Below are 14,244 nucleotides of genomic sequence, written 5' to 3'. Positions count from 1 at the left end.
TTTGACTTTGTAGAGAAATTTCAATTGATCAAAGGTGAGTAATTCGAATCGAGTAATTTAAATTTAAATTTAAATTTTCTATTTTTCGCTATAACGACAACCGGAAAATTAATCGGTACCGAAAGGGCGGTTCAAGGGTGCTAATCCTTCCTTGACCGTAACCGACTCCCGAACCCGATATGTTTCTGGTACAACGCAGATCAGGTAAGATGGTGTCCGACCCACCTAAATTCGTTTTAAAGTGGTCGGTGGCGACTCCAATCTATTTTCCTAAGTCGAAGCCCAATTCTGGGGCCCAACCGAAAGACGGTTCCGACAATAATAATAATATTTTAATTATTATTTTATCAAAAATATTAAAAATATAATATCTTTTCATAATCGTATTCGCACGTTTTTAGATCACAAAATTTCAATCATTTCGAGGGGTAGAAAAGGAAGAGAAAGACAGAAGCAAAATGATGAAGGGGGAATTTTGGTCTAATCTAGGCTCAACAATGGCGGCCATCATGTTCGCCTATGCCATGTTCCGACAATATTTATCCCCACAGCTCAGGATAGTCAACAATTAAATTTTAGGTTGTAAATTATTTTTACCATTAAACTTTAAATTATTTCAGTTTTAACAATGAACTTTAGTTTTGATTCAATTAGGACATTGAGTTGTTGAATCATTAAGAATATGATGAAGTGATCATTTTTCTTTATAAATTTAAGATTGTGTATCAATTTTGTCATTAACTTTAACAATACGTTAATTTTAAGTTGTAAACTTTAGTTTATGTATCGATTTGGTCCCCTAAAAAAATCGTCAACTCTTTTAGTCGACATTGTTGGCCAATTATTTTCTGTTATTGGTGAAGATTCATGACAAGTTTAATATCAAAATGTTCACATTTTACTCTTTTTCTTCTCATCGAATTGATTTTTCACAAAATCCATTCAAAACTAAAAAAAATAAAGGTTTGATGTTTTAATACTTCAATCTCCTCTGATGGTCGTCCAATGACGTTAATTTGGAGCTATGTTATTTATCTTCTCGAAAGAATGTTTCTCACCAGTTGAATTTTTAAACAAACATCCTAAAATCTTAAAATTTAAGCCTTCAAATCTCCAAAAATGATTTTTTTTTACTTTCATGAGTTTTATAAGAGGATTGAGGAAAATCTAAATAATAAAATGGTAGAAAATGATGAGATGTCTTCGTCACTATTTAGAGTATTTGTAAATGACGTCGGAGAATGACAATTTCTTATAATAGATAAGAATGAGTGAAAAACTCTAATTTTAACGAAGAAGATGATAAATATGAATAATAAATTATTTTTTTGGTTTTATAGTCAACATCAAACTCCCATGTTGTCAAACTATTAATAATTTAATTGAATCTAAAATTAAAACTAAATCAGTTTAAAGGTCAATGATAAAATTAATATAAATTCTAAAATGTAGGGACATTTTAGATAATATATAATAAAAAGCTTGAGTCGGTCGACCTTTTGTATAAACAAAGAATGGGGAAAGTTACTTGCAAGTTCCAACATGTGGAAAGAAACAAAACCCAAAGGACTTTCGTAGTCATCCAAGATTGTGACATCAATTCCATTACATCACTTAGACCCACCCTTAGCTAAGGCTCTTTCCACTCAATGATCCAACTACCTACTTCCTTATGAAGCAATGATGAATGGTTGGAAGATGCACAACAACTCTTTCATTTTTCTTAAATCAGATATCAAACACAAAACAGATAAAAACAATTTTTTCCGACAACTTTTTTCATGAGACTAAAAAGTCATATAAAATTAATGCGGTAAATATTTTAAAATGGAGCATTTTTTATTAATTAAATACAAGATAATATATTTTTAAAAACTTTTAATTGTTTTATATTAAATGTTTATATATTTGGTTTTTGACCAAAAAAAAGCACCCTAAAAAATTTTATATATCGGTCACCAATTGAAAAATAATGTTCGATCTAACACGAGAGAGTAAGGCACACCCGACGAAATGTGTCTAAGGTTAAGGCGTGGTCGGTTAAATGCGCTAATCGAATATCGACACCCTTGGAAGGCGCATTCCCTGGGGTGCACCTTACCGGGGTTTTCTGACACCTCTGGAAGTAGAATCCCCTAGGGCGTGCCTTCCCCCTTGCCACCTCGAATTCTCGCCTGTATCCACAACTGACTGCCTATATAAATCCCTTCCCCACCTCACATAAATCACACCAAAATTTTCATTCTTCATGTCTATTTCTTATATAAACTAAGGTATAAGTATTTTTATATTTGTTTCATTTATCAAAATTTTTATTTTTTTAGTAATTAATTATTTTATTCAATAATTTTGTATTATTTTATTATTATTATTATTTATGTAACATTTTATTATTTAATTGTAAACTTATTTAGTTTATATTTATTAATTACAGTTAAAAAATTGAAGGAACGATGTTGCAATTAGATGTTGATCATATTTCAACTCATTTTATTGATACGCTAAGAATATGAAACTATATTCTTTTTAAATTTATGAATATTATGAAATTGAGTATATATTAATTAAATTATTAGAATTTATTTATTAGAATTTATTTAAATATTTTAAAGTATGAATTAAAATATTAATGGTTAGAATTTATTTATTAGGAAACTGATAGGATATTAGAAGTTTTTATTCGCAATAAGAAGATGAAAACACCGAGATGTATATGGTGTTATTTATCTATGGTTGGATTTGGTTACCTAACTAAAATTGATGGAGGTTACAAACTTGAACTCGCCCATATTTATGCACTAATTGAGAGATGGCAGTCAGAGATGCACACGTTCCATCCACCATGTGGGGAGTGTACCATTACGTTGGAGGATGTTTCAATGCAATTGGGGCTTCCTGTCAATGGAACTGTCATATGTGGTGTGACAGATGATGCTTGGGGGTTTTATGTAGGGAGTATCTTGGAAGTTGTCCACCCAGTTTTAACAGTGGTTGAATAACATTAGGGTGCCTCAAAAGTGAATTTAAAGAGTTGCACGAAAATTGTTCGAATGACAAGGCAAAAGCATTTGCCCGAGCATATATACTACATCTCATTGGAGGTATATTAATTCCCGAAAAATCTCGGAATCAGTTCCATTGTATGTGGTTGAGGTACCTGATCAATTTTGAAGTAGTCGACACATTGAGTAAGGGGTCTGCAGTGTTAGAACATTGAAACTATATGAGGCATTCATCAGTTAATGATGGTGATTTATATCATAAAATGAAGTTCACATATAAAGAAAAAGCAATGATGGCAATTAAGAATTAGAATATTCGTAATTCAATTCAGTTCAGAGTTGACCGATCTACTACCGAAAAGTATGTATATTATTGTGCCCAACGTGATAACGACTGCAATTAGATGGTTCGTGTTTTAAAGAGAAAGAAGACCGACAGAAGAGAACTAACAAAATATAGTGGTCCTTATACATGTTGTGCATAGGGGATCAACCAGAACCATCCAAACTTGGACTCAAACGTGATTTGCCAAGCCATCATGCCCTTGGTTAGAGCAAGCTCCCACATAACTATTGCAGTGTTGATTTTTGTAATACAATCTCAATATGGGTACACGGTCTCCTACAAAAAAACATGGAAGAAAAAACAAAATGCCATTATAAAACTACACGGCGAATGAGATTCGTCTTACAACGAACTACCCAGTTCGATTATCCTAATTCAACAACTGAATCTTGGGATAATAGTTGAGTTCGAAACTAGCCATGCCTACAAGAATGATCGAGTTCTTCGAGATCGATGCCAATTCCACTGTGTTTTTTGGACTTACCCATAATGCATTAATGCAGTGAAATACTGTAAACCCGTTGTCCAAATTGATGGTAAATTCTTGTATGGAATATACAAGCAAGTTTTATTATTGACAGTTGTCCAAGATGGTAATCACAACATTCTTCCCGTTGCCTTTGCCCTTGTTGATGGAGAAGATACAGAGTCTTGGGCTTTTTTCCTAAGAAATCTACGGTCACGTGTTATCATGAGGGAACATATTTGTACCATTTCAAGCCGAGGAGCTGGGATCAAAGCAGCAATAGACTTTTTGGGTCCAATGTGAAAACCCCCCACACGTCCAACATCGTCTATGTATCTAACATATTGCTACAAACTATCATTGTAGATATAAGAAGAATGATGAACGACAATTAATTATATGCATGTGTATGTTACATTTTCCAATTTCATTTCTCACTCATTTTTATTTTTTTATACTAACTACTTTAGTTCGCTTTGGTTACTAATTCTCACATCAAACGTTTACGGCTATGCTTCAAGAATTACGAGGAAAAAATGAACATGAATACAATTAAATCAGTGAGATCAACAAAGAAAAGTGAACAAACGCATACGATGGTGGATATCAATATGGACATATGACAACCAACTTGGCTGAGGCAATCAATTCAACCTTAAAGGGGCCCCGTCATTTACCAGTAATTACTTTGGCTAAAATGACGTATTTTCATTTGGGTGAACTTTTTGCCAAGCTCGGGGCAAGTTCTTACTTGGATGCAAAATGATAATGTTTATCACCCACGATTAGTAGCAGATCTGCAACATCAAACATCATGTTTGTAATAAGTTTTTCTCGCACCCAAGAATTATTTTGGGTCACAGAAATACCACGACCTCTGCAAGAGATTGAATCTAACTCTTTCAGAGTTAATCTACGAGATAGATGATGTGACTGTGGGTTTTTTCAAGATTTGAAGTATCCATGCTCCCATGTCATAGCAGCTTGCTCATTTTATCGTCAAAACTATAAGTGTTATGTGGATCTCGTATACCAACTTTCACAAGTATTCAAAGTATATGAATATGAGTTTCCCCTATAAGTAATGACAAATATCCAAATGAGGTTCAGACTTGGCTTCCAATTATACTAGATCCGGACTTATTAAAAGAGTCAGGTCATCCAAAATTCACTCGAATTCATTGTGATGTGAATATTTGAGAGACGTTAAGACAAAACTTAAGATGTGGCCATTGCAGAAACCCCAACCACAATAGGAAAAAATGTTCATCTCTTTCATCTTCACGTAACCGTTGACCACCACTCATGTAATCATATTTTGCAATGTTTTAACTTATTTTATTTCATTTTCTTTTAGTTTCAATTAATGCGATTCCAACTTGTTTATTTTACAAGATGACCCTTTCGTATATCTATATATTTTTTCCAATTAAATGTTTAATGTTTATTTTTTACAATCTAACATACAATCAACTTTAACACTATCCTACTTTAAAAACACAAACATTCTAACATAAAATCAATTTTAACCCTTTTTTTAAACCCTAAACCATACAAATCTAACATACAAACAACTCTAACCCTATCCTACTTTAAAAGAACATACATTTTAACCCTATTTGTTATCATGATGATCTTTCCTGCTTTGGACCCTTAGATTGATTTAAATAAGTGTTTTGCGTTCGTGGTTAGTTTTCTCACGATGCTTGATTTTGATTTGCGATTTTTCGGTGGTCTTCAGTAGTTTTATCCCTTTTTGTGGTTCGTTCATCCAAATTTATTTGCATCTTTATTTAGTTCAAACATTGATTATATTTTTAATCTTTTCTTTTTCAGTTATTATATGATCTAGGTAGCTAGTTTTTGTGTCAATGGTAATAGAAAAACATCCTAACTATAACTTGGCTTACGTTTACATTATATTAATAAATTTTTATTGTAATTCTGAATATTTTTTTTATCTTTAATAAAACTAGTTATTTTTAAAAAAAAAATTGATGTAAATCCCCAAAATCATTTATTATTTATTAACTGCCCGAGTTTAATAGGTTAAGTGCATTAAAAAGTACAAATCGATAAGAAAAATATTTTTAAAAGTCAATATTTTAACAAATAAAAATGTTATCAATATTTTTATAAAAATTAGGCCCTACACTTCAGAGTCCTTATTTCTTCTTCCAGACATGGACGGAAGATGCGAATCATGAAGCGCGCCTTCTTGGGGTTCTGTATGAGCTGGCACCACGGTGAAAAAGCACTAACTGTAATTCGCGCCTTCAGGGGTTTTTGACATGTCAGCGAGGCGAGGATCATAAAGCGCACCTTCGATTATCCCCCTCAATTATTGCTCGTTCTATTATTATCGCAGCTGCCTTAAATCCCGGACGACCTATCCCCCTTCCCCTATAAATACCCCCAAATCCAAATATCAAACCACACCAAAATTACATTCACATTCTTCCTTCTATAAATTCCTTCTATCAAATATATTTTGTTACATTTTTTAAATAGTAAAATTATTTTTATTATTTTATATTTAATTTATTTGATCAAATTTTATTTTACTAATTATTTTTTATTATTTTTTACGGTTATAAAATGGAAGACGTGATCATATCTCATTTGCCTTGCTCGATGGTACTCCAAGAACTAGGTTTTGGAACATTACAAGGACCTACAGCAGCCTGTAAGACACATATTCACATGATAAAGCAGAGAGTTGGTATACTAATGAAAAATGAAGTTCCAAATTCAAATGATATATAAATACGTATTTGATCATCTGAGAAACTAAAATTCAAATTATTTTGGGGAAGAAAAAAGTTTGAAATTAATTAAGAGTTTGGGGAAGAAAAAAGTGAAGTGAAAAAAACATTAATGACGAGTCTTGGACCGTTGATAGTAGAAATTAATTAAGATTAGGATAAACTACTTTTAAATTTTTTTCACTTAAGATGGGTAACTTTTTTTTTGTTTTTATAACTAATTTAAAAATTTTGATTTCCTTTTTTATAAAGCCGTTGGATTTAAACATTTAATTATTTTGTATAAAAATTTATCATTATTTATAAGAATTAAAAATAAATATATTTTAATTTATTAAAACTAAAATCAAATTGAAAGAATATATAAATAACATGAACTATTTGTGTAATTATACCATTCAAGTAAACCTGTTAACTGCTGCTAACATGACACGTGTTTTCCATGACGAGTGGTCAATTTGTAACAAATGATAACGTTAGTGACCGATTTGTGACTTTTGAAACATCAGTGGTGAAAACGATAACTTACCCAAATATTAGTGATCATGGCAGTAGTTTACCCATATTTTTATATAAAAAAACAGGTACCCTAGAGTCCTTATTTCTCCTTGTACGAATAACAATGGAAACAGCTCAGAAAGTTCAATGCGATCATCTCCTCTATATCTTCAAAAGCTTGGCAAGTGTATAGATCACAAAATTTCAGTCATCTCGAGGGGTAGAAAAGGGAGAGAAAGACAGAGAAGCAAAATGATGATGAAGGGAGAATTTTGGTCTAATCTAGGCTCAACAATGGCGGCTATCATGTTCGCCTACGCCATGTTCCGACAATATTTGCCCCCACAACTCCAGGACTATATGTTCCGGTATGGTAAAAAGCTTTCGAATTTATTCTATCCTTACATTCATGTAACCTTCGATGAATACACCGGCGAAAGGATGAAGAAAAGCGAAGCCTTCTCTGCGATTCAGAACTACCTCAGTGACAAATCATCGGCAAACGCTAAGCGACTCAAAGCCGACGTTGTTAAAGACAGCCAGTCTTTAGTTCTCAGCATGGACTATAATGAAGAAATCACCGATGAGTTCGATGGAGTCAAGCTTTGGTGGTCGGCGAATCGATCCACTCCGAAAACACAGCAGTTTTCCTTTTATCCGGCCGCCGACGAGAAGCGGTATTACGTCCTCAAGTTTCATAAACGCGATCGGGAATTTGTCACCGGAACTTATCTCAAACATGTGATGAAACAGGGTAAGGCTATCGCCGCCGATAACCGGCAACGGAAACTTTACTCGAACGGCGGGGGCCAAGGTTCTTACGGTCCACGAAATGGCACTACATGGACACATGTGGCGTTTGAGCATCCTGCGACGTTTGATACTTTGGCGATGGATGAAAAGAAGAAAAACGTAATCAAGAAAGATCTTTTGAAGTTCAGTAAAGGGAAAGACTATTATGCTAAGATCGGAAAAGCTTGGAAACGTGGTTATCTTCTTTATGGTCCACCGGGAACAGGCAAATCCACCATGGTTGCTGCCATGGCTAACTTTTTGAACTACGATGTGTACGATCTCGAGCTTACGACTGTTAAAAACAACGTGGAGTTAAGAAGGCTTTTGATCGAGACATCAAACAAGTCTATCATAGTGATCGAGGACATCGATTGTTCTCTTGATCTTACAGGCCAAAGAGAAGGGAAGAAGAAAAAGAAGAAAGACGATAAGAGCGAAGAAGGCTCCGATCCGATTAGTTCGATGTCGCAGAACGAAGAGAAGAAAGAGAGCGAAGTAACGTTATCGGGGCTGTTGAACTTCATCGACGGGATTTGGTCGGCTTGCGGTGGCGAAAGAATCATCGTTTTCACCACCAACCATGTCGAGAAGCTTGATCCGGCTTTAATTCGAAGGGGAAGAATGGATAAACACATCGAGATGTCGTATTGTCGGTTTGAAGCATTCAAGGTGTTGGCGAAGAACTACTTGGACATTGATTCTCATCCGCTGTTCGGAGAAATCGAGAGATTGTTGGAAGAAACGGATATGACGCCGGCCGATGTTGCTGAGAACTTGATGTTGAAATCGGATGATGATGAAGAAGATGAAGCTTGTTTGAAGTGTTTGATTGAAGCACTTGAGGCTGGTAAAGAGGAAGCAAGGAAGAAAGCAGAGGAAGAGGAAAAACCCAAGGAAGAATCAGAACAGGAACAACCTGTTGAAGAGGTTGTCACAGAAGATGTAAAATCAGCCAAAGAAGTGAAGGAAAATGGAGTCATCCATTAATTCCGTGGCATCTCAATCCCACATGCATCGAAAAATAATGAGAACTCTGATATGAGACAATTATTGTATCACTAATACTTCTATATCTCTATTAGAGAATTATCCTGTTCTATAAACCAAAATAAGCCATCTCCCCTTGGGATGTAGTCAACACAATAATTCTTTTGAACTATTCGCTCAATATGAATTTATGAACTACCAAATTTATATTAAATTATTGATTAATATAAGTTCTCTATTATATTATAATTAACCTTATAATACAGCTCATAATTAGATTAAATCTGCTAGGATTTCTCTGTCATCTCTGGCATGTTTTTTGAGTTTTCTCAGTGTTAAGTTTTGTTAGGGTTTGGCTGATTCTTGAAGTCTGTTTTCGCTGGGTATTATGGCCGATTTCGTTTGAGAACTGTCTTGAATTGTCTTGTCGGTCGTTTCCTGGCAACGAGCTTAGTGATTTTTCTAGCAATAAGGATCACTCTAGAAAATGTGTGGCATCCCAGAGGAGGCATTGCGATTATTGAGTTAGGGGAGAAACAATTTCTCTTCAGATTATTTCACGAAATTGACACAAATAGGATCGCTTCGAATGGACCCCGGTATTTTAATTCACATCTCTTAATCTTATACCACATTCCATCTCTTAATCTTAAACCACATTCAAAAGGATGATGATCCGATGAAGGTGCCGCTGACAAGGGTAGATTTTTTGGTGTTGGTTAATGATCTACTAGTAGGGTATATTTCCGAGCAGGTTGAAAAAACATTGGGCGATGCGTCTGTCGTTACTCTTGGTTACACGGGTTGTATTCGGATGAGGGTTGGAATCGATGTTCGGAAGCCATTGTGAAGAAGGAAAAAACTATCCCTTACGAATGGCACTTTCACTTATTCCACTTTTTTAATAAGAAAAGCTTCGATTGTTCTGGCTTTTATGTGGGAAACTTGGACATGGGGCGACTTATTGCCCCTTACGTGTTCTGCAGGACAAGTTGGGCCTGTTCCACAATGGGATGTTTCAATTCGGATGCCTCCACGAAGAAGAGGGGTGGGGGACGAGCCCATGGTTGAGTGATGATACTGTGTTGAAGGTACTTGGGGGGTTCAAAAGATGAATGGGGGTCAGGAATTTTCTACCGTCACAGGGAGAGCGAGTCAGAAAAAAGAGCTGGGTGGAGCGAACACTTGCCTCTATTGTTGGTAATGAGATTTCATGTGTTGGATCGAACATAGTGATGGCTTCTATTGAAGAAGAGGAACCTGTCCAGAAACATGATAATGTGGTATGCGTTGAGTGGATTTTTTTGCCCCGGTTAATGTGGTATGCGTTGTATTATCACTGGAATCAGGATGTTAGTGATGTTCCTATGTTAGATTGGATAGGGTACTTATTTGACAGGTACCCTACCACAAAGCATGCGAAAATAATAATCATTCTTTAGGCTCTATGGTTTGCGCGAAATAAATTCATTCACAAAGGCAATCAATTGCAAGTAAAAGTCATCATTACCATTGTTCGAGCTCAATGCTTAGATTATGCCTCTACCAATGAAAGCCTTCGAGGTCCCCATCTACAAATTCTAGTTCGATGGAAGCCCCTAATTGCAAGTAAAAGTTATATAACTTTGATGCGCGATGATCACTAGCACAAAATAAAGCTTGGTCAAGTGTTGTAATTCGAAATGATGCTGGCTAGATCATGGCAGCGAGTCGAAGGGAACTGACAAGGGTTACCTTCTTATTCCAAGAAGAAGCGATGAGAGTAACACATGCAATCCGGCTTGCGGTGGAGTTAGGATTATATCAGTAATCATTGAAGGTGATTCAAATCAGTGATTAAAAATTAAGTCACCAATGCTAGACCTCTCGAAAATAAGCGTTGCAACATGAGATAAAAAAAGAAAAAAAAGAGCAGATCAACTACATGCATGTATCTACCAGTTTGTCCAAAGAGAAGGGAATAAGGCAGCTCACCTGTTGGCGAACGATTCGTCTTCCAGTTCATCTGATAGGTTATGGATTGAAGAGGCGCCTCAGTTTGTGGAGATTCAAGCCTCGGAAGACAAGCTGTGGTTAGACCACCCGTAGATGACCCATCGGAGTATTTCAGTGCTTTCAGCTCTATCTTTCATCTGTTTTGTTTCCTTACTAATAACGTTTCATCGTTCTTTTTTCTTCTGGAGCAATGATGGGAAAGCCGGTTTCACTTTAATGTTTTTGCTTCGTTTCTCACTACTTTAGTTATGTTTGAGTTTTATGATTTTTGCTTTTATTTGTGTGTAACAGCTGGACCACACTGATGTTGGTTTGTTTTCTTAGTTTTTAATAAAATGTTGGTTATTTTCCGTTTAAAAAAAATAATTAGATTAAATCATCTGATAATTAATAAATTAATATTTATTTTTAACTAATCACTTTACATTTAATATCAAGTTTTTAGGACAACATACGTAAAAAAACACACACATAAAATTTTTATTTGCTTCAATAGATTTATATGAAGTACATTAATTATATAAAATTATTACACTTATCACAAAACCCCTACACTATTAATGTCCGAGTGAGGACTTAAGAGATACAAAATGCGAAGAGTGAGTTTCCAGCTGTGTTGTTGGGGTTGAGGGTTCCAAAACCAACCCTATATCCATGGCCAACGAAAACGCACCCATCGCTAACTGACATCCCACCAAAAACAGTTGCTCCTGTGTTATATGACCACAGAATTTCCCCACTCTTACCATCCATTGCATAAATAGGTCCTTCTTTATGCGTCGAACCACCAAATAGGACCCCATTAGCCACCGTCACAGGCCCAGTGACAGTGCCATTGCTAGGGTCGCCTGTCGACCAAAGGATTTCACCGTTTTTAGAATCCATCGCCACCCATCCGCCGGCAGCGGCGTTCCTTGTAGATGGTTTCAGAGTGAAGTTTTTACGATCGGAGTTTGCTATGTTTGTGTAAACCCTCTTTTCATCTGTGGCGGCTCCCCATGTTCCGCCTCCGGCGACACCACCAGGTCCGGCTTCCTACACCAATTAATGGCTAATTTAATCATTGTATTTTAGTACTAAGTTAACTCGGGGTAATATACCTCACCGTAAACCATATAATATTGCCATCATCACGATCCAATGCCCATGCAAATCCACTTTTTTGGACTGCAACAACGATGTCTTTCTCAGTTCCATTCACGTCTATGGTTATCATCATCGGTGCTTCGCCGAAATCAGCATCGGGGTTTGGTCCCGGAGGACAATCAGGAACTGAAAGATTACTACAGGCGAAAAACCAAACATCATAGCCCCCGAGCTGATGGAACCACTTGATGTTTCCAGTGTCCAAATCAAGGGCCACGAATGATTCTGAGTGATTATCGGGCTCGATGCATTCATCCGAATGCGTTGGAGGAATTTGGGTTTGATTGTTTTCTCTCTCTTGGCAATCGGATATGTTTTGGGGAACCGAGTAGAGGTTCCCGGTGGCAATGTAGACGAGGCTCCTCTTGGTGTCGATTGGCGGGCTGCTGCCCCAGATGGCAGCCCCGGCGTATTCGCCACGGTTGCCGAAGTTTTCGGGTAACATGAAGGTCTGCCACAAGATTTTTCCGGTTTTTCCGTCGAGTTTGACGAAGCTTCCTCGAAATGTGCAGCATTTGTCAAGGCTTAGCACTTCTTCTAGTGAAGATGTGCCAACGTAGAAATTCCTGATTTTAAATCAAATTAACGAGGCATTAACATACTAGGACATCTGACATTGTTGGTTTTGATCTCAAACTTTGAGAATGCGTTTGTTATCAAAAGTTGCAAGAGTCAAATTATTATCTTTCTGAACCAAATATGTATATTGTTCGACTCAATCTAAATTATTTAAATTATTATTTTAACAATAAAAACAATAACTTATATAATGATTTAGTATGTTTCTTTCCCTTGTATAGTTTTTTTTTTGTAACTTAGGTGAGCTTAGAAATGGTCCAATTTTTCAAAGGACTATGAGGTCAGCCAAACTAAATAATCTTTAGCCTTACATTTGACTTTTGGATTGTAATTAACACATTCATCCGAATCTGCTGATCTCATCGATTTTTCTATTGTTTATACCTTAAAAGTCAGAAATGAAACAAATTACACCTAATGCAAATCTTGTTGAAAAGTGTATATATTTGCAGGCCAAGTAAATAATAAAATACTTATGGATCTTTCAAGAAAGTAAAATCTGAATTTCCTTGTTTAAATAATAATAAAACGTAGAGCTATATTATATTCTATGCTGATATCATGTTTCTATTATAATTGTCAAGGATTTGATGATTCATATGCCAACGTTTTTCCTTTTAAAGAAGCCACAAATTATGTATATTTTTTAATTATTCACCTCTTATGAGTGTCATGTTTAGCATTACCGAATCCAAAAACAAGGTTTTTTTTTTCTTGAAATTTCAATGGAAAAAAGTTATAATAAAGAATCAAGTGGCTAACCCCTTGTAGTAAGTTCCAGACATGGTGATGCAACCGGCCGGGTTTCCATCAAGCAGGGTTGACCAAACAAGCTCCCCACTGGATCGCTTCACTGCAACAACAGAAGCCGGTCCACAGATCCCAACGATGACCAAATCATCCGCAATGGCGGGCGTTGTTCTTGAAACTATGACACTAACATTGGATATAAGTCCAGTGGAATTAAAGCCAGTCAACTGCTGCAAGTTCTGTTTCCAAATAAGAGATCCATCGGATTCGTTCACGGCATAGAGATATCCATCCCAACTCGGGAAATAAATTGCTCCGTCCAAAACCGACGGTGTCGCGGTGATGTCTCTCCCGGCATTGAATTTCCATTTCAATCTCAGATTCGAAACTGTTTCTGGGCTTATCTTGCTTTCCTCGTCGGCATATCTCCTGTTCAGTATGTCTCCACCATGGCTTAACCAACCCTACGTAAATGGGTCGTATAATATGAACGGATATGTGCATCGTTTTATATATTATATATGTGCATGTAAAAGATGAGGAGGCTTTGAGACTTACATTTGAATCAGCTGTAGGTGCAGAAACCAGCAATAAAAGTATGCATAGTAAGAGAACCAACTCCATTGAACTTGAATTTTATGTTGCTTAATTTATTGTACAGTAATGAGATTAGAGGGGATTTAAGCAATGATATCCTGATGTTAGCTAGCAAGACTATCATTTATTTACTATTTTTAATTATTTTATGTATTAAAAAAGAAAATTTGACTTTACAATATGTTCTACATCTTAACATAAAATCCAACTGTATATGACTTGGGAATATAATAGCAGACAACTATATCTTCCAAATTACATTTCATCTTGATGAATTAAAAATCAAGTTGCGTGTATCGATAAAATCAGCCCTTTATT

At 35.7% G+C, this 14,244-nt stretch overlaps 2 protein-coding genes across 2 annotated transcripts; one reads left to right on the top strand and one right to left on the bottom strand.

The window, feature by feature from the left end:
- Positions 1-7,198: 7,198 nt before the first annotated feature.
- LOC120118613 (AAA-ATPase At3g28580-like) lies at positions 7,199-8,931 on the top strand. Its single transcript, XM_039138636.1, has one exon. The coding sequence runs from the start codon at positions 7,225-7,227 to the stop codon at positions 8,857-8,859; it is 1,635 nt and encodes a 544-aa protein (XP_038994567.1). The 5' UTR covers positions 7,199-7,224; the 3' UTR covers positions 8,860-8,931.
- A 2,463-nt stretch (positions 8,932-11,394) lies between these two features.
- Positions 11,395-13,998, bottom strand: LOC120118614 (polyvinylalcohol dehydrogenase-like). Its single transcript, XM_039138637.1, has 4 exons — positions 13,888-13,998; positions 13,342-13,793; positions 11,960-12,566; positions 11,395-11,889 (listed from the first exon to the last, which is right to left on the bottom strand). Exons 1-4 carry the CDS (start codon positions 13,951-13,953, stop codon positions 11,431-11,433), a joined length of 1,584 nt encoding a protein of 527 aa, XP_038994568.1. The 5' UTR covers positions 13,954-13,998; the 3' UTR covers positions 11,395-11,430.
- Between the last annotated feature and the right edge of the window lie 246 nt (positions 13,999-14,244).

This window comes from Hibiscus syriacus, unplaced genomic scaffold (genome assembly GCF_006381635.1).
Source record: "Hibiscus syriacus cultivar Baekdansim isolate YM2019G1 unplaced genomic scaffold, ASM638163v2 tig00110328_pilon, whole genome shotgun sequence".
Lineage (NCBI taxonomy): Eukaryota > Viridiplantae > Streptophyta > Magnoliopsida > Malvales > Malvaceae > Hibiscus > Hibiscus syriacus.
This window is presented reverse-complemented; position numbering and strand designations above follow the sequence as displayed.